Below are 24,456 nucleotides of genomic sequence, written 5' to 3' on the forward strand. Positions count from 1 at the left end.
GCTAAAAGGCTCATCTTATTCTGCTGCGTTAAAAAGACCCTGAAGTCAATGCTTTTCTTCCTTCTCCCCCTTTTCTCCCCCGGTTTCTCCTCCTCTGCTCTCTCACTATTTTCATTTGTATTTGCATTTTACGGAAGGGTAAAAAGGAGAAATGGACCCCTTCAAGGATGCCCAGTGTCCTTTTTGCCCTTCGCTTCTGGGAGTTGAAGTCCACAAGTCTTAAGTTGCCAAGTTTGGGAACCACTGGTTGAAGTGAATCTGGCTTCCCACTGACTTTGCTTGTCAGAAGGTCGCTAAAAAAGGCACTGCGACCGTCACAAATGTGAGTCAGCTGCCAAGCGTCTGAACTTCCATCACGCCACCCGGGGGGCTGCGGCAGGGGTCATAGGTGGGAGAACTAGGCCCCCCTTTTTTCAGTGCTGTTGCACTCGGAAGATCCCCCAAATGACTGGCTTCCCTCCTTCCCTCCGCTCAGCCTCGAAGTGGCTGCTGTGGTGGCTTCTCCTGCGCCTTCCCTGCTCCGAGGAGGAAAGGGAGGCAGCCGAGGAGTGGAAACTTGGACCGGAGCGCAGATCAACATGCCGCTTTTTCTTCCCCTCGTCTGCATTCCTTCCCTCTCCTTCCTAAATCGAAGCCAAGTGAACGTTTCTTAAATACCGAGGCCCCGTTTCCCCTGCTTTGGCTCCGCTGCCGGCACCCGGCCTTTGGGCTCGGACACGGAGAGCGTGGGAGGGGCTACTTAGGAGCCCCTCCCTCTTCCCTGCTGGCTTCACTGGATGCCACCCACGGAGGCCCCCTCCCAGCCATTGCTCCCATGGCCTCTGCCCAGCGGAGAACGCGGCCTTTGGTGCTGCCGCAGTGTGGACGTTCCCCTCCGTAAAACGTGGCCAGTGTCCTTTTCGCAAGCAGAGCCACGCAACCAACTCCCCTCTGGCTTCACGGTTTCTCTGTGGGTGACCCTGCCACGTGCCAGGCCCCCTCCTCCTCCTCCTCCGGGATCCGGGCCTGAGCTTAGCATTCTGGAGCATGAACCGTGAACCGTGGCGCCTTTCAGACTTGTGGACTTCAACTCCCAGAGTTCCTCCGCCAGCAAAGCAGTTCTGGGAGTTGAAGTCCGCAAGTCCGAAAGGCGCCAAGGCTGGAAACGCCTGTTCTGGAGGGCTTCGTGTATCGCTGCCTTTCTATCCGGCTTGACTTTTCACATCTCCAGGCAGTGGATGCGATGCGACGCTGAGTACGTTTCGTGCCACTATAAATACACAGAGGGGTCTCCGCCGTGTGGCTGAAAAATGCCAGACAGGATAAGACTCCGGTGTTCCTTGGCAAAGCGCAAGATGTGCCGACTTTAGCTTCAGGGAAACGTCTGCAAGGAAACCAGAAGCTCCGAGCGGGACCCCTCCCCACTCGAACCCTGAGCTACAAATACGGCACGAATTCCCAGTTGATTATCCTCACCAACTGCGGCGGTGGGATATCGGGGTGGGAAGCATCGCTCTGCCACTCAACCTTCCTGCTGCCGCGGGCGCCCTTTGCCTCTTTCTTCAGGGGGGGCATTTGTCTTTTGCCCCCCCCCAGCCTGAAATCCTGAAAGGCCCCCAGCGCTCGGCACCCAGTTTGGAAGGAAGCAGGTGAGAATAGAACGGCCTCTCTCCTCAGTCAGCCCAGCGTTTCGTGATGGGGAACCTCTCTCTCGTTTCCCTTCAGCATCTTCCTTAGCGCTGCACAGGCCTTGGATCCTCTTCTCTGAGCAAAGCTGGGGGGGGGAGGAAGGACCTGAGCAAAGGCCCCGGGGGCCCAGTCGGCAGCTTCTCCCCCTTCCTGGCGAGGGAGCCCATCCCACGGGGGAAAGGAACTGGCAGCGACCCAGGCATGACGCGCCTCTGAACCGCTTCCCTCACCACTGCTGGGCCGCCACCGTTTTGGATTTTACTGACTGCACATGTGCGGTTCCCTGTAAATTGTTCTGCGCGTGCATGAAGGGTTTACATTGAACGGTGCACGGGCACGTAGCGCACCTCTGGCACGTACACACACACACACACGTTCCATGCGGGTTGCAAACCGGTAAACCAGCAGCAAGCAAACACACACACACACACACACACACACGGTGAAAGAGAGGTCCTCTGGGTGGGATATTGATTGCTTTAAGCATTTGGTCCAAACTAATTTAAAGTTCCTGCTTGTTGAAGCCCACAAGATCTTAGGCAATGATCAGCACAGCTGTCAGCCTCTGCTTTGCTGTTGCTTCGGCTGCCATGAAACGGGGAGGGAGGGCATGGTATTTGGGAGGGGTTACTCATTGTGCTGGAGGAAGGTTCTGGAGTTCACCAGCTGATTGGACTACGCATGCGTGGGTGTTTCCCGCCAGGACTAACGGCACCGACATTCCATCTTCGTGATGCCTTTTGAAGTTATCTCACACCTGACACTTGAAAGACTTATGATTGGACTGGGACTATGATGCCAAGGGGTGGGTTTAGTTTAGTTTACTTTAGTTTATTATTTATAGGCCGCCCTTTTCCCTGAAGGGACTCAGGGCGGCTTACAATTTATAGGGAAGGGGATACAATACAATAAAACAATAAACATGAAAACAGTGCAAGTAAAAATAAAACACAACATTCATCATTCGGGTGGGGACAGATTACGATCTTTATCCCCAGGCCTGACGGGATAGCCAGGTCTTGAGGGCTGCGCGGAAGGTCTGGAGGGTGGTGAGGGTATGAATCTCCACGGGGAGATCGTTCCAAAGGGTCGGAGCTACTACTGAAAAGGCTCTCCTCCGCGTAGTTGCCAGTCGACACTGACTGGCAGATGGAACTCGGAGGAGGCCTAATCTGTGCGATCGTGGGGAATGGGCTATTCTATATATCAATCGCTGTCGCGCCTAAATAATCAGACTTCGCTTCGCTATGCCTTTAATCATTCTTAATTAGTAAAAGTACACTTGATTTCCACACATGGAGTCTCGTGGTCTTTCTTTCCTAATTAATTAATGGAGAGGTGCTGACAACAGCCAAATGGGGGCGCCAGATTCCCAGAAAATGCAATTCTGCTCTCACGTGAGCCTGTTGGGGTTTACTTAGGGAAAGCTTGCTGAAACGTGTGAATGGGGTCGTTCTCTTTATCTCTGGGCCTGGGTTTAAATTGGGTGAATGTTCTGGTGCTCCCAAGTCTTCCTCCCATGGGGATCATCTTGTGGGCTGGTGCCGAAGTCCATCTTGCCTTCCGGTGGGGCTGCTGGGAATGCTCTTCCCTCCTGACCCCATCGCCGCTTCTTTCCCTTTCAGGAACGCCAAGAAGGAAGGAGACCTGCTCGCTGCCCAGGCCCGCCTGAAGGATGTGGAGGCCCTGCTCAACTCCAAGGAGGCCGCGCTCAGCACCGCCTTGGGGGAGAAGCGCAACCTGGAGGCTGAAGTCCGCGACCTCAGAGGCCAGCTGGCCAAGGTAGACCAGGCACACCTGCGAAGAACCCCAGGGGTCCCTCTGTTCTGCCCTCGAGATGGGACGGGGGCTCTTTCTCCTTCTGGGCCTCCCTCCTGCGTCCACCTTTGGACTCCTGGTCCCAAAACGTGCCAGGAGGAGTGAGTTTGTAGGCTCAGGTAGACGATGCCACTTTAAGACTTGTGGACTTCAACTCCCAGAATTCTCCAGCCAGCAGAGTTGAAGTCCACAAGTCTTAAAGTTGCCAAGTTTGGGAACCACTGTGCTAGGAGACGGGTCACCAGCCTTCCAGGTCCTTCCTAGGCTGGTCGACCTTTTTAGGCTTCCAGGACTGAAGGCAGGCTGGTGGTCTTTGGGTTTCTCCCCCCTCCGGACAATGGGTGGCTGGGCTCCTGCGATGCTTTTAATTTGGCCATGCTTCCTCTTTGGGCGCCTTCTGTAATTGTGGCTTTAATGTGTGCTGTGCCGGAAGGAGCAATAGCAATAGCAGTTAGACTTATATACCGCTTCATAGGGCTTTCAGCCCTCTCTAAGCGGTTTACAGAGTCAGCATATCGCCCCCACAGTCAGGGCCCTCATTTCACCCACCTCGGAAGGATGGAAGGCTGAGTCACCTTGAGCCGGTGAGATTTGAACCTCCGAACTGCAAAACTGCAGTCAGCTGAAGTGGCCTGCAGTGCTGCATTTAACCACTGGGCCACCTCGGCTCCCTAGGAGGCCAAAACAGCAGCAAGATACAGAAGAATATTTCTCCAGCTTGGCAGCTGACGGGGGAATTCTGGGAGTTTGAGCCCACCCATCATTCAGCTGCCAAGGTTGAGAATTTCCTTGGTCTGTGAGGACCAGCAGAGCTGTTGACTGTGCTCAGTTGTGGCCCTTCGAAGGTAGACTGCTCCTGGCCACAGAGGTGCCATCGACTGTCCCGAAATTAGCTCTGCTTTCCCCACTTTATGTCCATCCTGCACCCTCTCTGGGCTGTGCTCCAGGACAGTCTGGATTTTATGATCAGCTTCATTTTACCTTCACTCCCCCCCCCCACCCTCCCACTTGCTCCCCCAAACTGGCTGGGGGGGCTGGAGAAGCTCACTGTGTAAATGCTTTACCAGTTGACATTCATGTCTGCAGGAACCAGGTGAGGCCAGCCGGGGGCGGTGGAGCCGACCATTTGCCAAGGCAGAGAGGAGGAATGGACAGCTGGAAAGCAAATGGACTCTTCCATTCACCGGCCTTTCAGAGGATCTGGCTGTGGGGACTCGTGCTCCCATCCTCCCCAGCCAGGGATCTTCCTCCCTGCCCAGGGGCATTTTCCATCTGTTTGTTTGTTTCTATAGTTTATTTATTTATATCCTGCCTTCCTTATTTTTATAAACAACTCAAATTGGCCACACTAAATTACTCCTCCTTCCTGTTTTTCCCAGCACAACAACCCTGTGAGGTGGGCTGGGCTGAGAGAGAAGGAGCGGCCCCAAAGTCACACGGTCGGCTTTCACGCCCAAGGCGGGACTAGAACTCCCAGTCTCCTGGTGATTGGACCAAAGTCACCCAGGGGCTTCTGTGCCTAAGACGGGACTATAACTCCCAGTCTCCTGGTGATTGGTCCAAAGTCACCCAGGGGCTTCTGTGCCTAAGGCAGGACTAGAACTCCCAGTCCCCCTGTGATTGGACCAAAGTCACCCGGGGCTTCTGTGCCTAAAGTGGGACTAGAACTCCCAGTCCCCCTGTGATTGGACCAAAGTCACCCGGGGCTTCTGTGCCTAAGGTGGGACTAGAACTCCCAGTCCCCCTGTGATTGGACCAAAGTCACCCGGGGCTTCTGTGCCTAAAGTGGGACTAGAACTCCCAGTCCCCCTGTGATTGGACCAAAGTCACCCGGGGCTTCTGTGACTAAGGCGGGACTAGAACTCCCCGTCTCCTGCTAGTCTGGTGCCTTCTGGCTCTCCTTCTGCTTCAGACTCTCTGGCGTTTTCCCCTCCCTGCAGACTCCTGAGAGGCCTGAGGAGGCCTTGAGGGGGAGAAGCCGAATCGGGATGGTTGGCTGAAACTCCCAGCTCTTGACTAGGGGAGGGGGACCTGGAGAGGAGGGTGGGGGCTCCTGTGGAGCAGCTGAGGCCACACAGGGTCTCCCTTCCAGGCATGACGGGGGTCCCTCCTTTGTCCCCCAACAGGTGGAGGGATCCTTGGCCGACATCAAGAAGCAGCTTCAGGACGAAATGCTGCGGAGGGTGGATGCGGAGAACAGGCTGCAGACCCTGAAGGAGGAGCTGGACGTCCAGAAAAACATCTATAGCGAGGTGAGTCCCACAACCCTGAAGGGCTCCTTAGAGGTCATCTAGCCCAGTGTTTCCCAACCTTGGCAACTTGAAGATATCCGGACTTCAACTCCCAGAATTCCCCAGCCAACATTCGCGTATAAACAATTCAGTGTCTAGGACAGTGTTTCTCAACCTTGGCAACTTGAAGATGTCCGACTTCAACTCCCAGAATTCCCCAGCCAGCATTCGCGTATAAACAATTCAGTGTCTAGGACAGTGTTTCTCAACCTTGGCAACTTGAAGATGTCCGGACTTCAACTCCCAGAATTCCCCAGCCAGCATTCGCGTATAAACAATTCAGTGTCTAGGACAGTGTTTCTCAACCTTGGCAACTTGAAGATGTCCGGACTTCAACTCCCAGAATTCCCCAGCCAGCATTCGCGTATAAACAATTCAGTGTCTAGGACAGTGTTTCTCAACCTTGGCAACTTGAAGATGTCCTGGACTTCAACTCCAGAATTCCCCAGCCAGCATTCACGTATAAACAATTCAGTGTCTAGGACAGTGTTTCTCAACCTTGGCAACTTGAAGATGTCTGGACTTCAACTCCCAGAATTCCCCAGCCAGCATTCACAGTATAAACAATTCAGTGTCTAGGACAGTGTTTCTCAACCTTGACAACTTGAAGATGTCCGGACTTCAACTCCCAGAATTCCCCAGCCAGACATCTTCAAGTTGCTTCGGCTTGAAAGGGGACCCTGCTGCTCCACAGCTCTCGCAGCCACGAATTCCCCCTTATTTTGAGTTGGGGTCTCCCTCCGTAAAATACCCACCCATTCTAAAATGAAGCTTATTGTTAAGTTTCCTTATGAAATAAAAACAGAGAAAAAACAGAAGTTAGAGAAGGAAGAGAGAGAGAGACGGAGAGAAAAAAGTGGAGACTTCAAACTCTTTCCATGCAGGAAGTCCTGGAGTTACGGCAGGTCGTTTAGTGACGGCTCAAAGTTACAACGGCCCTGAAAAATGTGGTGTGGGTCTGTCCTTCCCCGGCATGACGGTGGCCATGGGAGACTTGAACTCGCCACCCTGCCTTGGGCCAGGCAGTCAGCCCGGCTCCTGCAGCCTCTTCTCCCCACACCTGGAACGGCCCCACAGAGGAGCTGGGGATCCTGGGGGCTGCAGGGTGGGGCTGGGGGGGGAAGGGGTTGCGGTTGGGGGGGATTGTGCCTCCCTGCCAGTCCTGGGATGCCCTGCTCACCCTCTGCCCTCGGCAGGAGCTCCGTGAGAGCAAACGCCGCCACGAGACGCGCCTGGTGGAGATCGACAACGGGCGCCAGCGGGAGTTCGAGAACAAGCTGGCCGATGCGCTGCAGGACCTCCATGGGCAGCACGAGGCCCAGGTCAGGCTCTACAAGGAGGAGCTGGAGAAGACCTATGCAGCCAAGGTAGGTCACCCGGGGGTGTGTGGGGGGAGGACTCCCGCTGCCCCCTCCCTTTCAGGTGCTCTGGAGTCCAGAGAAGGCCCCCCAGCTCCCCCTCACTGCAGCCTTGAGAGGATGGGGGGTGGGGGCACTGAGGCAGGACGGGGCCAAGCTCTTAGCCTTGGAGGGGGGGTCCCCACTCCTGCCCTGCAGAGCAGCCTGAGCAGCCTTGAGGACTAGCCCCTTTGCAATAAGCCTCTTTCCAACCTTTGCAGCTGGAAAACGCCAAGCAGTCGGCCGAGAGGAACAGCAGCCTGGCTGGGACGGCTCACGAGGAGCTTCAGCAGACGCGGATTCGCATCGACAGCCTCTCCGCCCAGCTCAGCCAGCTGCAGAAGCAGGTAGGGCCCCGCGGGGGGGGGAGGGGGGCTGCTCCCACAGCCGCTCGGCCTCCAGCCGCTTTGGCTCCGACCGCAGGAAGGGCCGTCCCTTTGTGGCACCTGGTTCTGGGCCCCCCTTTGGAGGTTTGGGGGTGCTGGTGGTCCTGGACTTACAACCGTTTGTTCAGTGTTTAAGAAAAAGAATACAAATATATATAATAAAAAAAATCAGCCGATGGGCAGAAGCACCGTATGTGGAGGACTGGCTCTGGGGAACAGAATCCCGTTGGCCACCTTACGGGCCCCCCTCCCCTCTTCCCTCCCTGGGGGAGGACATCCAGTGCCCCCCCTTGCAATCTTTGGGGTCAAGCCCTGCCGCAGGAGGAGACCCTGCTTGGCCTCCACCCTTTTGGGTTGGGATGGAAAGGGATTGGGGATCTGGGGATCTGCTCCCCCCCTCCCTCCCGTCCAGGCCCCCACCCCTCTCTTGCCTTCCTCCCCCCCAGCTGGCAGCCAAGGAGGCGAAGCTGCGGGACCTGGAGGATTCCCTGGCCCGGGAGCGGGATACCAGCCGCCGTATCCTGGCGGAGAAGGAGCGGGAGATGGCCGAGATGAGGGCCCGAATGCAGCAGCAGCTGGACGAGTACCAGGAGCTGCTGGACATCAAGCTGGCCCTGGACATGGAGATCAACGCCTACCGCAAACTCCTGGAGGGCGAGGAGGAGAGGTGGGCGCCTGGGCACCCTTTGCAAGCTAGGCAGACCACCTTGGTCTCGGGGGGGGGGGGGCTTGGCCAAGCTGGGCAGCCCCCCCCCCCAGCACAGGCAGCCTGGGACCTTCAGGGGTGACCTGGAGAGTCTGCTGGGAAAAGGTCGCCCCCCCTCACTGAGGAGACGGAAAGCCTTCGGGTCCAGATCTGGGGTTTGCCCGGCTGCCCCTCCTTCGGGGGGAGCGTTTGGGGGCCCTTCTGGGACGGGTGGGGCAGAGACCCTTCGGGCAGCAAGGTCCGCTTGGCCCGAGCGCTGCTTCCCCTGGCACCGAGGGTGGGCACTGCAGCCCTCCTGCCTGCTGTGGGCATCCCTGGGGAAGCGGCCTCTGCCTCAGCCCCCAGCCTCTCTTTCTCCCCCCACCCCCAGGTTGCGCCTCTCCCCCAGCCCCTCCTCCCAGAAGAGCGGCTCCCGCATCCGGGTCTCTTCCTCTGGACAAAGCGCCACCAAGAAAAGGAAGCTGGAGGACGGCGAGAGCCGCACCAGCTTCTCCCAGCATGCCCGCACCAGCGGCCGCGTGGCTGTGGAGGAGGTGGACCTGGAGGGCAAGTTTGTCCGGCTGAGGAACAAGTCCAGCGAGGTGGTTGCTGGTGGCCGGAGGTCCAGAAGTCCTGGGCAAGGAGGGCCGAGGAAGCCGTCTGCTCCTGGGGGGGGCATAGGGGGGGCGTAAAGTCACCCAGTTGACCTTTGAGCTGCAAGAGGCAGCCGTGTCTTTGTAGGGCGGAGGCCCCCCAAGATCCTGTCGTTCAGCCCCCCCCTCTTTTTCAGGGGGCCCCCTAAGAGTCGGATGGGATGGAAAAGGGAGGCGACGTAACAGCTGAGAACAGCAAATTCTCATCTAGTTTGAAGATGGTGCTTTTTTATTTAAATGTGTAGCCCACCCAAGATAAATGGAAGAATTTAGTGTTTAATAGCAGAGAATCCCTGCAGCTGAGAGTTGAACTCTGAGCTGAGCTGTTTCCTTGCAGACGTCTCCTGACTCAACTAGGTAACATCATCAGTGCTGGATGGAAGTGGGCTTTGGTCTCTGTTCATGAACAGCAGCCTGCCCTGCCAGGGATTCTGGGGAGGGGGTGTCTGTCTCCTTGGTGGTTCCTTGATTGAAGTATTGTTTTCTGCTTCTTTGTCTGGGGTTAATCCCTGCTTATCTGGGCGTTGCCTGCCAGAGGGGATGTGTTTGGTCTGATGAGGTCACCTAGTTGGGTCGTGAAACCTCTGCAAGAAAACCACCAAGCTCAGAGGGCACCCAGGACCCCACAAAGCAGGTTTTGTTGAGGCTTCATGGGTACTTTTTAGAGCTGAGTGTCCCCCTTCCCCCCCCCCCCCCCCGCAGCCCCCTGGGAGCTGGGAAAGGCGGTGGCTTCCCTCCCTCTGAGCCCATGGAGAGTCTCCTTGAGTTTGCAATGGTCACCTCCTGTGACGGTTGGAGTTTGGCTGGAGCCGAAGGCAGATTCCAGGCGGCCTTCCCTGCTTCAGAGACAGACGGCCTTGCTTTGTGACCCCCCCAGCGGAGTCTCTCTCTGGCTCCTGGTCAGGAGGAATGGAGGAGCTTTTTATATATAACTTCATTAAACTTTTGAAGAAGCCAGATGAAAACTAACCAGAACTACTGGAGTAGAGAGAGAAGGAAAAAGGAGAGAAGAAAAAGAGAAAGACAGGAGTGCAGAAAAAGAAGATAAAATAAATATTAAACTTCTGATTTTCTTTGACAAATGTAAATTGGCCCCTCACTCTCTGGTTGCAGCCTTCTATTTCTTTTCCCACCCTCAGAACTGCCTTCCTTTTGGTTGGCACAGCCGCCTCCTCCCCCCCCAGCCTGCCTGGCATCTCTTGGGCCACCTAACCCCGTGAGATGCCCGCCATGCCTCCCCCTTTATGCCCCCTTAGGACCAGTCGCTGGGAAATTGGCAGATCAAGCGCCAGAATGGAGAAGACGCACCCATTTGCTACAGGTTCCCCCCCAAGTTCACCTTGAAGGCCGGCCAGCTGGTCACGGTGAGCAGCAACGGTGGGCTTGGTGGGCAGGAATGGTTGGGAGCCCCCCCGTCCCTCTGGTGCCCATGCCAGCCGTGGGGAGGTACTCTGCAAGGGTCGTCAACGCAGTGGTTCCCAAACTTGGCAACTTTAAGACTTGTGGACTTCAACTCTGCTGGCTGGAGAATTCTGGGAGTTGAAGTCCACAAGTCTTAAAGTTGCCAAGTTTGGGAACCACTGTCTTACGGGATACAAATCTATTAAATCACAAATCTATTAAATCTATTAAACTCTTCTCTTCCTTCCCCTGCAAGATCTGGGCTGCGGGCGCAGGGGTGTCCCACAACCCCCCCCCACGGACATGGTCTGGAAGAACCAAAGCTCCTGGGGGTCCGGCGACAGCTTACGCACAGCACTGCTGACCTCCAGCGGGGAGGTAAGGCGGCTGGGATTCGGGGGTTGGGTGGGCGCACAGCCCCACGGCGTCTTCGTTGTGTGGGTGGGTAAAGGGGGTCAACCTTGGTGCCGGAAAGGGGACAGAGCATTATGGAATTAATTAATTCAATTAACCTAACTCTGGATTGCGGAATTAACGCCCCCTGTCCAGAGTAACTCTGGGTGGCTTATAAACACAATAAAAACGGAGCTAGAAAAACAGTGAGAAATATAGGAGGAGTTATAATTAACAAAAAAAAATGGACTATTCTGGCTGCATAACTGTAAAAAGGCTGGGGGTGGGTGGACTACGCTCCTCTTTGCCCCTCTGGGTTTCCTCTTTCCCTCATCAGGGGGATTCAGGCTCCCCCCTCTAATTTTGTTGCCTAAAAATGCCCCTAAATCAATTCTGGAAATCCAGATACGGAGCCTTGGTGACTCTCTCAATTCCCGTTTAATTTGGAGACAATTCCGAGCATGCAAAAACAATTACAGTGGTGTGTGTGTGTGTTTGTGTGACACATAGGAGGTTAATGAGGGGTTAATGAGTTGGGGGGGTGGGGTGCCAATAGAGGCATCCTGGCCCTTTTCTTGGGGGTGCCAGGACGGAAGGCGCTTTCCCCTCCTGGCGTGGCTCAGGGCTTGGCTGATGGTGGAGGGTCCTGGGTCGAAGGCGGGAGCCCCTCTTCTGCCCCCCCCTGTTTTCCTGGCTCTTTCCCTCCCAAATCCCGCTGAGATGGGCTGGAGCAGAAACAGCCCCCTCATTCCTCCCTCCCTGCAGGAGGTGGCCATGCGGAAGCTGGTGCGCACGGTTGTTGTCAATGATGACGATGATGAGGATGATGAGGATGGCGCCCACGGCCACCACCACCACGTGAGTTTTGGGGGGAGGCGGAGGGCCGCCCCCGAGGGCTGGCTTCCATGGGGAACAAGCACAACTCAGCAGCCATCCGGGGGTGGGGGGAGTGGTGGGGTGTTTCCCAAAAGCAAAGGGCTCTGGCTGTGGGGCCAGGACTCCCCCGGGAGAAATTTTGGGGTTTTGTGTGACTGTGTTCTGCCCAGGATTTCTTCCGTCTGTTTGTCTGCAACGGAGATTAAGAGTCCGTTCAGAGGCCCCCAGGGACAGTGAAGGCAAGCAGACAGCCGAACTCAGCCTCAGTTTTAACAATAGTTTTCATTATTCTCAGGTGTAGAAACTGAAATATTTATACCAAGAAAGGAGAATCTTTTGTAGCTCAGAGCTGACACGAGGGATCCTGGGGGGCTCCCCGAGTTTGCCCTTTTTCTTGCAGGCGTTTCAAGGAAGCTCCGGCAGCACCAAGGATCCCTGAAATCCTTGCCTGCCTCTCCTTGTTTTAAACAAAAGGGCCAAATAAATGGAGTAAAGCCAGTCCTTATTTATTGTTCATTTCATGAACTAAACTGACAGGCCGTCCGTGTCTCAGACTCTGGGCAAACGTCCCCTCTGTGTGGAGTGGGTGGAAATGAGGAGATCTCGGGAATCCCAGGGTGGAACCTTCCCCAGCATTCACGGCTACTGAAAGGAAATACAAGACAAAGGCCTCTTAATCAAAGCCTGAAATGGGAAGAACGGAAGTTTTGCCTTTGTCTCCATTGGAGACTTCAGACCCCGTTGCAAATTTAGCCTTTAGCTGGTTAACCTGCTTCCATTTAAAGAGAGAAATGCGTTTAGCCTCAATTCCAGTGTAATCTTTTATTTCTGGAATAGTTAAATGTAACGTGGATTCTACACTGGGCTGTGTTTTAAAAAGGCACCAAGGAGCCCCCAGATCCGAATCCAGCATCTCCAGCCCCAGGTGGGGTCTCGGTCCGGGTGGCGCCAAGCTCTGCTTCTTCCCCTCTTCCTCCCTTCTCCAGAGCCACTGCAGTGCCAGCGGAGATCCGGGCGAGTACAACCTGCGTTCTCGCACAGTGTTGTGTGGCACATGTGGGCAGCCGGCAGAGAAGTCATCCGGGGGCACGAATGTGGGCACCAGCACCATGTCCACCGGCTCCTCCTCCTCCAGCTTGACCATCACGCGCAGCTACCGCAGTGGAGGCACCAACCTCGGGGAGAGCCTCCTGCCCCGCTCCTACATCCTGGGCAGCTCCACCCCACGCCAGCAGGTCAGTCTGGGGGCGCCCCAGCGGGCATGTGTGATCCTGGGCCGGAGGAGGAGGGGGCTTTGTGGTGGGAGGCCTCCGATTCTGAGTGCCCCCCTTCCTTCCCTTGCCGGGGAGCTCCTGAGACCGATCACTGTGCACTGTCAGTCCTTCCAGGGCGGCAGAGAGATGGCTGTGGGCATCCCAGGGCTCTGTGCCACACGGGGCTCCTCAGCCAGGGCATGTGGGGAAGGCCGGGATGGTCCCCACTGAACAGCAGGCGTGGGGTGGGGTGAAAACCCTGACAGACTGCAACGTTCACACAAGAACAGTCAACTCCAGTTGGCTTTGTGCCCAGGCTTAGCGTATGAGTTGTCTGGCATGGAATTCGGTCTCCGGCTTGAACAGGGGTTGGACTAGAAGACCTCTGAGCTCCCTTCCAGACCGAGTCCCCAAACCATGCGAACGCAAGGATGCACCCGTGTGCTCCCAACCCCCCCAATGCAATGTGTGCGTGGCCGCCATGCATGCACGCACACACATCTCCTGCACATGACAGGTGGCCCCCGCATGTGCCCCCCCCTCTGAATGTACCCTGCCCCCCTACACACCCCACCTCTGCGCATTCACGGCAGAACCCGAAGACGCGCTGGCCTGCTGGAAGCGCATGCACAAGTGTGGCAGAGCTGAGCTGGGGTTGGCCACAAGAGGGCACCGCATGCCACAGGTTAGCCTTCGGGGGCCTAAAGCAGGAGGCCAGCCGTGTGTGTGCATGGAGTGGGCGGAGCCAGTCTGGGCAGCCAGCCCACCGCCCACAGACCCCCAAATCTCCCCGGAGGTTTGGTCACACAGAGGCAGCCTTAGCTCTGGGGAAGGGCCTGTTCTTCCCCTGGGCAGGCAGGTCCACATGTCCCTCCCCATAAGCCTTTTGGACTGGCAGCCACGCCTGCGTCTCCCACAACTCGCTTACTGGCATTTTGAGGGAGGCCCGGTTCTGGATCGGCCCTGAACCTAGAATGAGGGAGAAATGTCCTGATTGCGAGAACAATTCCTCCGTGCTTCGTCCCTGGAGGCTCTTAAGTAGCGATCGGAGGGCCATTTGCGTGGAACGGAAGAGGGTCTCTTGCTTGGGGAGGGGGCTGGGCTAGATGACCTCTGAGGTCCCTTCTGACTCTATGTCAGTCTTCTCTCTCTCTCTCTCTCTCTCTCTCTCTCCCCTCTTAGGGTCCTTCAAACTGCAGCATCATGTAATCGTCCGATGTTCCCGACATGCACTCAAATCTGCTTTATGGAGCTCAGAAAAAGAGGAAACCATTTTTAAAAGAAGTTATTTTCTATGCAAGAATTTATACTTTATTACATATATCTATATCTATATCTATATCTATATATATATATATGCTAAAGATGCTTCAGGTTTTTTAAGGGGGTGGGGGGGTCTTTTTTCTATCTCAAAAGTTTAAAAGGAAGTTTAAAACCTGCCAAAGAGGTGAATCTATTACTGCCAAAAAGGAAAAAAGTCCTAGAATTGTCATATGTTTCTTCTAGTAAGGGGGGGAGCCTGCAAAAGGACAGGATCCGTCTTTGTGTCTGCTTGAATACCAAAGTTTTCTTTGAAAAACGAATCAAAAATCGCAAAGTTTTTCCCCTTCTTCTGGGCCACCGTTTGTCAACTTCACCAACTTCATTAAGAGGGGGGGAATTCAACTCCCAAGAATTCCCCAGCCAGTCCCCCCCCTCTCCATCTTAAAGTTGGTGGGGTTGTGAAACTCTGTTCCAGGGAAATCTCTTTAAATCTGTTGCACTTAACCTTCTCCCTGTGGTGGGGGTGGTGTTGACCACTAACTAACCATGGTTAACGTCTGCCTTGCTTCCCAGCGATTCGTGCCCTTGAGCAAAAGAGTCCAACTCTTTTGAAGAATCTACAAGCCAAGAGTTGACCTTCGTTTACATCTTGAAAATGGGAGGGAGACCTTCAGACGGAACCCGCTTTGGGTTGCAATGATACTTGAGGGATGCCCCCCGTTGAACCCAGGGTCCTCAGCCCTGGCAGGTTTAAGGCGGAGGAACTTCAACTCCCAGAATTCCCCAGCCAGTATGGGGGACTCCGGGGAGTCGAGTTTTAAAATTGCCACGTTTGAGAAATGTGAATTTAACCTCGTGTCCTCAGTCCCCTCCGGCCCAAATCAGGTTGTTTAATACCTGCATTAAAACACTTTAGGAGGTGGACATTCAGGGATTCTCCAATTAAAATCCAAATTGCCCTGACTTTAGAACTTCTAGAATGTCTGCTCTACATCAGTGGTCCCCAACCTTTTTATCGCCGCGGACCAGTCAGCCTTTGATAATTTTACCGTGGCCCGCTGAGCGCGCGCAGGGGTGGGGGGGCGTTGTTCGCGACGACACATTGATTGTTTATATATCAGATTGTTTTGATTAAACAACTTTTATTTTATTGTATTTAAACATGCCTTACAAAATAAAATACAATTACATAAATATAAAGTGCTTTAATATGCCTCCCCCACCCGGACAGACTTATGTTCCTCAAAGACCATCCTGAACCCTCAACCCGGACCAACCTTTCTGCCCGCCCTCCCCCTCCCCACCACATTCGGCGGGCAAAGAACAGAGCGCGCGCGCGTGAATGCCGTGGAGAGAGAGAAAATAAATATATATATAAATATATAACTGTTTGGGAGTAAAAGCGGGGAGGCGCACCCGGCCGGGGGGGGGAGGAGGAGGAAGGAGGGTGGGAAGGAAGCTGGCAAGCGAAGAACAGAAAGTAATTAGCAAGGATTAAAACGACCTGCCGGAAAAAGGAGAGGGGGAAAAAAAAAACACCAGATCTGACGGCTAGTGCAGCCTCCACCGGAGGGGCTGCAGAAACACACACCGCCAGTCCTGTCCTTCCTTTCCAACCAGTCTCTCTCTGCGCGCGCATACACACACACACACACACCACACAAACACACACCCGCCGGCAGATATGCACGCACACACACTTTTTTTTTTTTGCAATTGGCAGAACTACGGTTTTCTTTCTTTAAAAAAAAATAATTAAATGGAGGTGGGGGGTGTGTGGAGAGAAAGGGAGAGAAGCGGACACATAAAACCGAGTCGCACTCACGAACCACAGCATGCATCTGGGTGACAAAATTGCAGGGAGAAAGCAGGAAAAGCCGAGGAGAGAGCAAAAAAAGAAAAGAGCCAGACCAAGCACGGCAGGGCGGGAAGGAAGGCGATGATGATTGGGGGAGGTTTGAAAAAGCAGATCCAAGCGCAAAAGTTACTGAGTCATTTCAGCGGCGGCCGGAACAGTTTTCTTGACTCCCTCCCTCTCTCCCTCTCTCTCTCCTCTCTCACTCTCTCACTCTCTCTTTCCCTGGCGATGGATCGGTGCGGGTGGGGGGGGGAGAGAGAAGGGAGGAGACGGCGAGGGAGGGAGGGAGAGAGAGCCGAGGGTGGGACCAAAGGGGGGGGAGAGAAATGCATTTAAGAGGAGCGGATTTAAAAGAGCGATCATGGCCCCCGGCCGCTGCGCGGCCCGGTGCCAGGTACTCCACGGCCCGGCACCGGTCCGCGGACCGGGGGTTGGGGACCACTGCTGTAAGAGATCGATCAGGGGATTGATATAGAAGTTGAAGAGGGAGGGGGACAGGATGCAACCCTGCCGTACCCCTTTTGTACCCTTACTGGGGCGGTTAAACTCCCTTGGGGATTGCACCTCACTTTCAAGGGGGAATTGGCATACAATTTTTGTATGAGGAAGAGGGGGCGTTTATCGATAGTGGTGCATTTTAATTTCCCCCAGAGGGCGATCCTGGATATTGAATCAAAGGCCTGCTTACAATCCAGGAAGGCCACAAAAAGAGAGGATTTTTTTATACGTGCATTTTTGTACTAAATGGTGGGGTACCAAGATATGATCCACCGTGGATCTTCCTTCTCTGAAACCGGCTTGTTTGATTATCCCCCCTGATATTAGCAAATCCTGGAGTTTATAGTTTAGGTGTTTGGCATACAGTTTACTAATAACGCTCAGAAGACTAATGGGTCTATAATTGCCTGGGTCATTTCTATTCCCTTTTTTATAAATTGGTATGATAATTGCTACTCCCCAATCTCTTGGCATATGGCCAGTTTTATCTATGAATGTAAACAGAGAGGCTAAAAGTGGAGCCCACCAACTCCAACTGGCCTTCTTTTTGATTATTTCTGGCAGGACATTATCAGCCCCGGGTCCCTTATTAGCCTTTAGGGCTCCGATCAACCGGGATATCTCTTCTGGTGTAACAGGGGGCCAGTGAGGAGTGTGGTCCAAACTAGCTTGGCTCTCCTTGGTTACATAGTCAGGATCTCTATAAAGCTCCCTAAAATACTCTTCCCAGGCATGAATCGGAACCTGATTAGTTGGGGGGTAGGGGGGGGTTCCCCAATCCCCTGGAGATGCACCAAAAAGGGATGTATTGTTTTGTCCTGACTGAAGTAATTAATCTATGTCAAGACTCCCTCCGAGCCGCACTTTTTTCTTTTCTTTTAGAAGGGTCTTATATTGTGCTTTCAACTGCTTTAAGTAGTGAGTGTGATCCTCAAAAGGGGCATTTTTACTTTCCCTGTACTCCATATTATATATCCTTTTTAGTTGCACGCAACCAAAACCATTTTTTATTCTTTGAGACCGGCCTTTGGGAGTGAGCTAGTGTTCTGTTAATGAGAACCGCATTCAAATTTAAAATTAAAGTTTCAAACCCCTCTAAGTAAGATCCTCCAAAGTTATTCCTTAGCAGAGATGTAGGTAGCTCTATGGTTTCTGGAACTAACATCCGTTTGGTAACTTCCTTAGCATTTTCCTCATTCCATTTAATTTTTACCTGGGTTTTTTTTTTAAAATATATTTTATTCATTTTCACATTCCATTTTACAATCACTTATATACAGGGTATTTGCTATAAGAAAATAAAAAATAAAAAAAATAAAACAAAATAAAAAAGAAAACACAACTCATCATTCACAACCCCACCTGACACTTCCATCCTCCATACACCCCATCTACCCCCTCCAACTTTCCTTTCCTCCCTCTAACACTCCCCTCCTACTTCCCTTTCCCCTCAAACCTTCCTTCTCCCCTTACTCCCAACACGCCCTCCTTACATTCCCCTTACTCCTTCCTTACTCCTCCCTCTTCTTTCCCTCTACCTCCCTCCTTGGTGTATGCCTTTATTCAAGTGTTGTTTAATCTGATAAAAAGTAAAATAAACCAAGGAAAAAAAATATAAAGAAAAGAGAAAAAAAAAGGAAAAAAAACACAACCGTATATAAGTGCATTCTTGTTCTTATTGAGACTATGTTAACACCCACCCACCCACCCCCCATAAATCCCCATCCCTAATCCTCCCGACTTCCCAGGGCCCACACCTGGCACTGCCTTCTATCTAAAGTATCTTGTGTACATATGAATTAAAAATAAAAGTAATATATTAAAGGAAAGAAAAACAAAAAAAAAGAGAGAAAAGAGAAAAAAGAAAAAAGAAAAAGGAAAAAAAAAACTCTTTGTGTTGAGCTCAGCCCCCCATCTTTATCTATGCTTAAATAGTGTAAGTCATTCTATCTATATTTTATTCTCGTCTCTTACTTCTTTGTTATTTGCCCCAACCTCCTGTAGACTCTCCCGTTCCTCTTCCTTAACCTTGTATTCAGATAAACATTTATACAAATTTGTATAGACATCAATATGCAATCTAGCTCAAAAATAATCCCTTCTAGTAAAATTTAAGCAGCGTGGATCATTCCACATATTCAAATATTACTTTACAGAAGAATCATCAAACTTTCCCTTCTAATAGGATTTAAACAGCGTAAATAATCTTTCTTAACCTTATTTTCAAACAGTAATTCAAAATAATCTAACCAAACTTTCCCTTCTTAGTAAAATTTAAGCAGCGTGGATCAAGTATTACTTTACACAAAAATCAGTTTACATTCTATCTTAAGATGATCCCGACCGGCTTTCCCTTCTAATAGGATTTAAACAACGTAAATCATTCCGCATGCATTTTACCCTCATCCCTTGCTTGTCTGATATTTACCACTATCAAATTTATGCAGACATTAGTTTAAGATCTAGCTCAAAATAATTTCACCAAACTTTCCCTTCTAATAAGAATTAAATAGCATGGATCATTCCACATATTCAAATAATACTTTCAACAAGAATCAGTTAACCTTCTGTTTTAAAAAATAATCTCGTCCAGCTTTCCCTTCTAACAGAATTTAAACAACATAAATCATTTTGCATCCTTTTACATATATACATTCAATATCACCCCACCAATATACGTAAATCATTCCGCATGCATTTTACCCTCATCCCTTGCTTCTCTGATATTTACCACTATCAAATTTATGCAGACATTAATTTAAACCCTAACTCCATTTAATTTTTACCTGGGTATTTTGAGTCTCTAACCTGGGCAGGTAAGCTGTGCCTGCCCTCAGAGATCTCTGGTGCAATGTGAGAGTAAGGAGCATTGTATTATGATTGCTTTCCAGTCGTGAGTCTACCTCCATCTTCTGTAAGAACTTCCGATCATATGATATTATCCAGGAATCAACCGTGGATTTTCTTCCTGCTCCCCGAGTATTATATTCTGCTGGATAGTCGCCCCATGGGGACCCATTAAGGATACAAAGATCCAAACATAACAGTCTTCTGTCCTACACACAAACCTGCCCGATTTGCTTTAGGGTCTTTAAATTGTCTGGAATGCAGGGATTCTCCTGTTACATTCTCATCATAGTGGATCTTACATTGATTAAATAATGCTTGATCATTTGGTCCCATTCTAGCGTTTAAGTCCCCCCCCCTATAATTATTGCTGCTTTGGGGGTATTTGTCTGAGCAGCCAAGAATAAAACCTTCTATGCTGTCCCAAATCTTATTGATCACACTATTCTTATTAAGTGGAGGAATATAGATATTAAACAGCAAAATATCCACCTGTTTAAATAGCAATAGCAGTTAGACTTATATACCGCTTCATAGGGCTTTCAGCCCTCTCTAAGCGGATTACAGAGTCAGCATATCGCCCCCAACAATCAGATAGATAGATAGATAGATAGATAGATAGATAGATAGATAGATAGAAAGCAATAGCAATAGCAGTTAGACTTCTATACCGCTAAGGAAGCTGCCCTACGACGCTCAGATGGAACAGCTACCCGAATTCCCATGTCTCCTTCCATACCCACTTCCCCGGCCTCTTATACACCCGGGCACAGGGCATGGGCCAGGTTTATCGGAGGCAAGGAGGGGAACGATGGGTGGCGGGTAGAGAGCAAAGTTATTCTACCAGATGCACCTCTAAGGATTCCTTTACCACAAATACATGCTGGCACACATTGGGGGTCAAAAGCCCTGGTAAACTTTAGGACATGCTGTGTGGTAGGCAAGGATCTCGATTCCGCTATCTCCGAGCTGTAGCAGCTTGTCTGATTTGTGCCAGAAATAATCCAAAAGGAGCCAGGCACCCACCCCTATGAGTCCAACTTAACGGCAACTACCCAGGGACAATTTGAGAAACAGACTTGACTGAATTCCCCAGAAAGGGAGGTTTTAAGTCTCTTTTGGGACTAGAATCTCCCTTCACAGGATGGCCTGAGGCTTTTGCTAGCAGGGCTAATAAAGGTCATGAAGTAGTAAACGTCCTACTGGAAGAAATTATTCCGAGGTTTGGGCTGCCAAATAGCACATCATTGGATTGTGACCCATGTTTCACAGATAAGTTTGTGTGAAGAGTTAAACGTCACTCGGAAGCTTTCTTCAGCCTACCACCTGGCAAGTCCTCCTATGGGAAAAAATGTAATGATTTACAAAAACAACAGGTAGCTAAGCTCCGCCAGGAAGCTCACCTGTGCTCACCTCAACCTTTGCCACTCTCATTGCACCTCCAAAGCGAATAGGCTTGAGTCTCTTTGAGGCCCTTTTGGGATGACCACATCCCTCCCTAAAGGCAGAGGAGAGGCCCATCCCACTGGTGGGCAAACTGACTCTTTGGAATATAATCTAATGGTTGGGTTGGCAATATATAAATCAGGTAACAATGTTGTACCTGTTTCTTTAAAGCATACTGTAAAATGTGATTGGTTGCTGTTTTTCCTCAATCGGCCATAAGAGGGAGCCCACTCTTAGCTCGTCCTCTCTTCCTTAGATGCTGGGCTGATCTGAACTGAGTGAGCTATTGTAAGTTCTGCAGCTGTTAGCAAACTTTGAGTTCCGAACTGATTATATGATACTGGACTATGTTATTTGGATTATCTCTTAACTGAAAGACGTTGATGAGTGACTGTCTTATCCGTGGGTGACTTGGACTGTTTGATGGACTCTGATACCAATATTTCCACGAAAGTAGAAGCCTATTTAACCTGCAGTGTTTCTGTATGCTGGTTTGTGTGTTCTCCAACACAACTCTCACAACACTTCTCTGACCGTACTTGGTCTCCCAACGGGGAGCTTACCTAACACTGGCCTTGTACCAGAAGCGTAAGACACCTCGCTGGGATGATGAATTTCCTTTCCCGTTATCTGCAGGACTAGATCACCCAGGGCATCCGTTTCAGCCTGCAGACTGGACGCTTGTAAAGACGCGGGGACCAACAACCTCCTTGGATCAGCAGTGGAAGGGACCCTTTCAAGGGCTTCAGACCACCCATACAGCCCTAAAAGTGGAAGGCCGGGCATCTTGGATTGATCACTTCCAGAGTGAAGAAATACCCACGATCTGCCTGTCCGGATTCCTGGACTGCGCAGCCTGTGACTTTCTCAGTAGCAGAACTGGGACTGAAGTTATTGTTCTGGAACCAAAAGCCTCCGGAACCATAGTTGTGTGAGAGAACTGCCATCTCCCATAGGTGTTTTCTCAATTAGAACATTTCCCCAAAAGGTGTTTGTAGCTACCCACGCTAGGAGTTACCCAATTATTACTACTAGCTGATTGGTGCGTCTGTGTGCATGAAGGCTAAGATATTAAGACAAATAAACTTAACAACCTTTGGGATGAGACCACATGATTTTGTTATGTATCTGTGCTCTTCCCATATAGCTGGGTACCTATGTTATGCCCACTTTACCTGAAAGGAAGACTGGAAACCACAGGAATCTTGAACAATTCAGAAAGTACCTGAACCCCTTTCTTTGCTCCGTGGGCTCTGGTCCCTCAATAATGCTTTGTATCATATACAAGCGGTGGAGGAAATCCTAGCCAAGGAGACTGGGGAGTTTTTTTATTGCTGCAGCCAAAGAACAAGAAGCCATTTGGACAATGACAGTTCAGAATAGAATGGCTCTAGATATGATATTGGCATCCTAAGGAGATGGGTGAGCACTACTTGGACAACAATGCTGTGTGCAGATTCTGGAGAAATCCTGGAACTCCACAGCTGAACTACACACATCACAAAGAGAGCTGCAACCCCCCCTCCCCCATGGACGAATGGAAAGAGAAGTGGCATTGACTGACAGGAGGGTTGCCTGATTTCACTGGTTAAATACCTAATATTGACCCTGGCAGGCAAAGTCATTGTTCTCTTAATCACCTGTTGTGCATTACAATGCCTTCTGCTTTGCCTCCCCACCTGTAAGTAAACCAGGAGGTCTCCCAGTACAGGGATATTGCTGTTGGGTGAACCTTGGAAAATGAGATCATTTTCAGATTCAAAGGGGGGGGGATGATGGGCTGGGGGCTAAAGCAAGGTCATAGCACACACTTGAAAGTAAAGCAGGAAGACTGGAATTGGGGTGTGGGGCTATGTCTGTCTCACAAGAACAAAGAATGCTTATCAACAGGAAATATGCATGTGTAAAGCTTGCAGCAATTATGGGTAGCTAGAAAGTGGATAAAAGTAACAAGAATTAGACAACTTGCAGAGCTCAGCTAAAAGTTAGGAATAGATATGGCCTATGGCAGCCAATGAAAGGCCTGTTAGAGAACTCCTGGGGCCTTCCTTAGCCAAGGCTTAGGAATGGCACAGCTAGAGACCAATAGAACAAATGGTGGAATTATTGCTAAAGTGTTTTTTAGAGGATATTTCTTATTATTTCACCTTGTCCCGCCTTCTCCTTGAGTGAAAATGTATAAAGCTTTCTTAATCCTTTGTTCTTGGCCTTTTGACCAGGAACCTTTTTCCTTGGAGTTCTGCAATAAAAAGCAATCAGAAAACCTGCCCCTCCTGTCTGGGTCCATCATTGGCTTCCACACCAGGCTCAGACCCCAATTGGGGAGAAGACAAGCGTGTCTTTAAACAGCAACTACGTGGATACATTTTCTTCCTGGATATCTGAATTTGGAATTCATGCCCAAAAGGAGACCGTCTCCAGTTAAAGAGGAGCTAAGGAGGAGAATCTCCTGCTAGTGAATTTCCTCATAGAAATCAATATCTCATTGTTGGGGGAAAAAAGAAACAGGAAATCATGCAATGTTGATATTCTCCAAGTTGGATTCTTTCTGGGTCTTCAGCTGCTGGAGCCTTCAACATTTGGAAGATGGGCAAAAGAGGGTCATGTCCTTGGGGATTCAACATCATAAAGCCACGCAGGATTTTCATATCTTACTCTCCAAACTCAGGCACTAAGTTTGGTGTGGAGCCGAAAAGAACGGTGTTAAGTATTCATTAATATTCATGAGCCAGCAACAGCCTCTTGCTTTCTGATTGGCTGAAAGCTGCAGAGGGTGTTGCCGGGCTAGAGTTACAGTTGATTGGCCGAGGGACTGACGTCAGCGGTTGCTGCCCAGTCCCCGGCCGGTGATTGGTTAAACCGTTCGTATAAATACCTTTGGCGCGCGTTCTGTTCTTTGAATCGCTGTCAGCTTAGAATAAACCAGTTGCTTGTTGAACCCTGGCTGCCGCGTCGTCCCTCCGTCGATATTTAAAACTGGCGACGAGGATGGGATCGCGATTCCACGCAAGCCTAGGGTAGAGAGAGAGGTTCTATCAGCCAGCTGCCACAAGCCGCAAGTCGCGCCGGCACCGAACGCTGAGGGAAAAAAATTCCTGTCACAACCTCCTCTCCTCAGCCTGTCACTAACTCCTGGCCAACATGAATCCTTTGCCGCCTTTCGCTCCATTCGGCTCCGCCGGTGAATCCTGGGAAGGGTTCATGGAGCGGTTTGAGACATACCTCATTGCTACCAAGAACCAGGCTCAAACCGATGAGGAGAAATGTAGTTTCTTTTTATCCTGCTGCGAACCTTCTATGTTCGCCTCAGCCAGAGCTATGGCTGCTCCCAGACCAGCTTATAAATTAGGTTGGGACAATTTGATGGCTAAACTGAAGGGACACTATGCCCCGACACCTTCCAAAATTGCCCGCAGCTTTGCGTTCCGCAGAAGAGTGCAAAAGCCGGGAGAGTCAATTAGCCAGTTTTTGGAAGCCCTACGCACGGTAGCGTCCCAGTGTGATTTCTCAAATCTTGAGGAAAATTTAGTAGAGCAATTCGTGTGCGGAGTGCGGGACGTCCATCTAAGAAGCCGCATGTTCCGCTACCACGATATTACCCTCCTACAAGCGGTGGAAATCGCCAGAGCAGCCGAGCTCTCTGAGCAATCCACCGCTGATCTGGAGCGGCTACAACTATCATCACAAACTCCAGGACACGTTCCGTTCAATCCACCGGCCTCC

The 24,456-nt window shown here is 51.2% G+C and overlaps 1 protein-coding gene across 1 annotated transcript in view; it reads left to right on the forward strand.

Annotated features, from left to right (window-relative positions):
- Positions 1–21,691, forward strand: part of LOC116520057 (prelamin-A/C-like) — a 23,863-nt gene extending 2,172 nt beyond the window's left edge. Inside the window, 13 exon segments of the mRNA XM_032234204.1 lie at positions 3,294–3,450; positions 4,573–4,579; positions 5,613–5,738; positions 6,974–7,144; positions 7,396–7,521; positions 8,007–8,227; positions 8,637–8,847; positions 10,155–10,262; positions 10,556–10,588; positions 10,591–10,677; positions 11,458–11,550; positions 12,555–12,803; positions 21,370–21,691. Of these exon segments, the coding sequence (XP_032090095.1) occupies positions 3,344–3,450; positions 4,573–4,579; positions 5,613–5,738; positions 6,974–7,144; positions 7,396–7,521; positions 8,007–8,227; positions 8,637–8,847; positions 10,155–10,262; positions 10,556–10,588; positions 10,591–10,677; positions 11,458–11,550; positions 12,555–12,803; positions 21,370–21,375 (1,545 nt within the window). The 5' untranslated portion in view covers positions 3,294–3,343 and the 3' untranslated portion in view covers positions 21,376–21,691.
- Positions 21,692–24,456: the final 2,765 nt, after the last annotated feature.

Source organism: Thamnophis elegans, chromosome 17 (assembly GCF_009769535.1).
Source record: "Thamnophis elegans isolate rThaEle1 chromosome 17, rThaEle1.pri, whole genome shotgun sequence".
NCBI classification, from domain to species: Eukaryota; Metazoa; Chordata; class Lepidosauria; order Squamata; family Colubridae; genus Thamnophis; species Thamnophis elegans.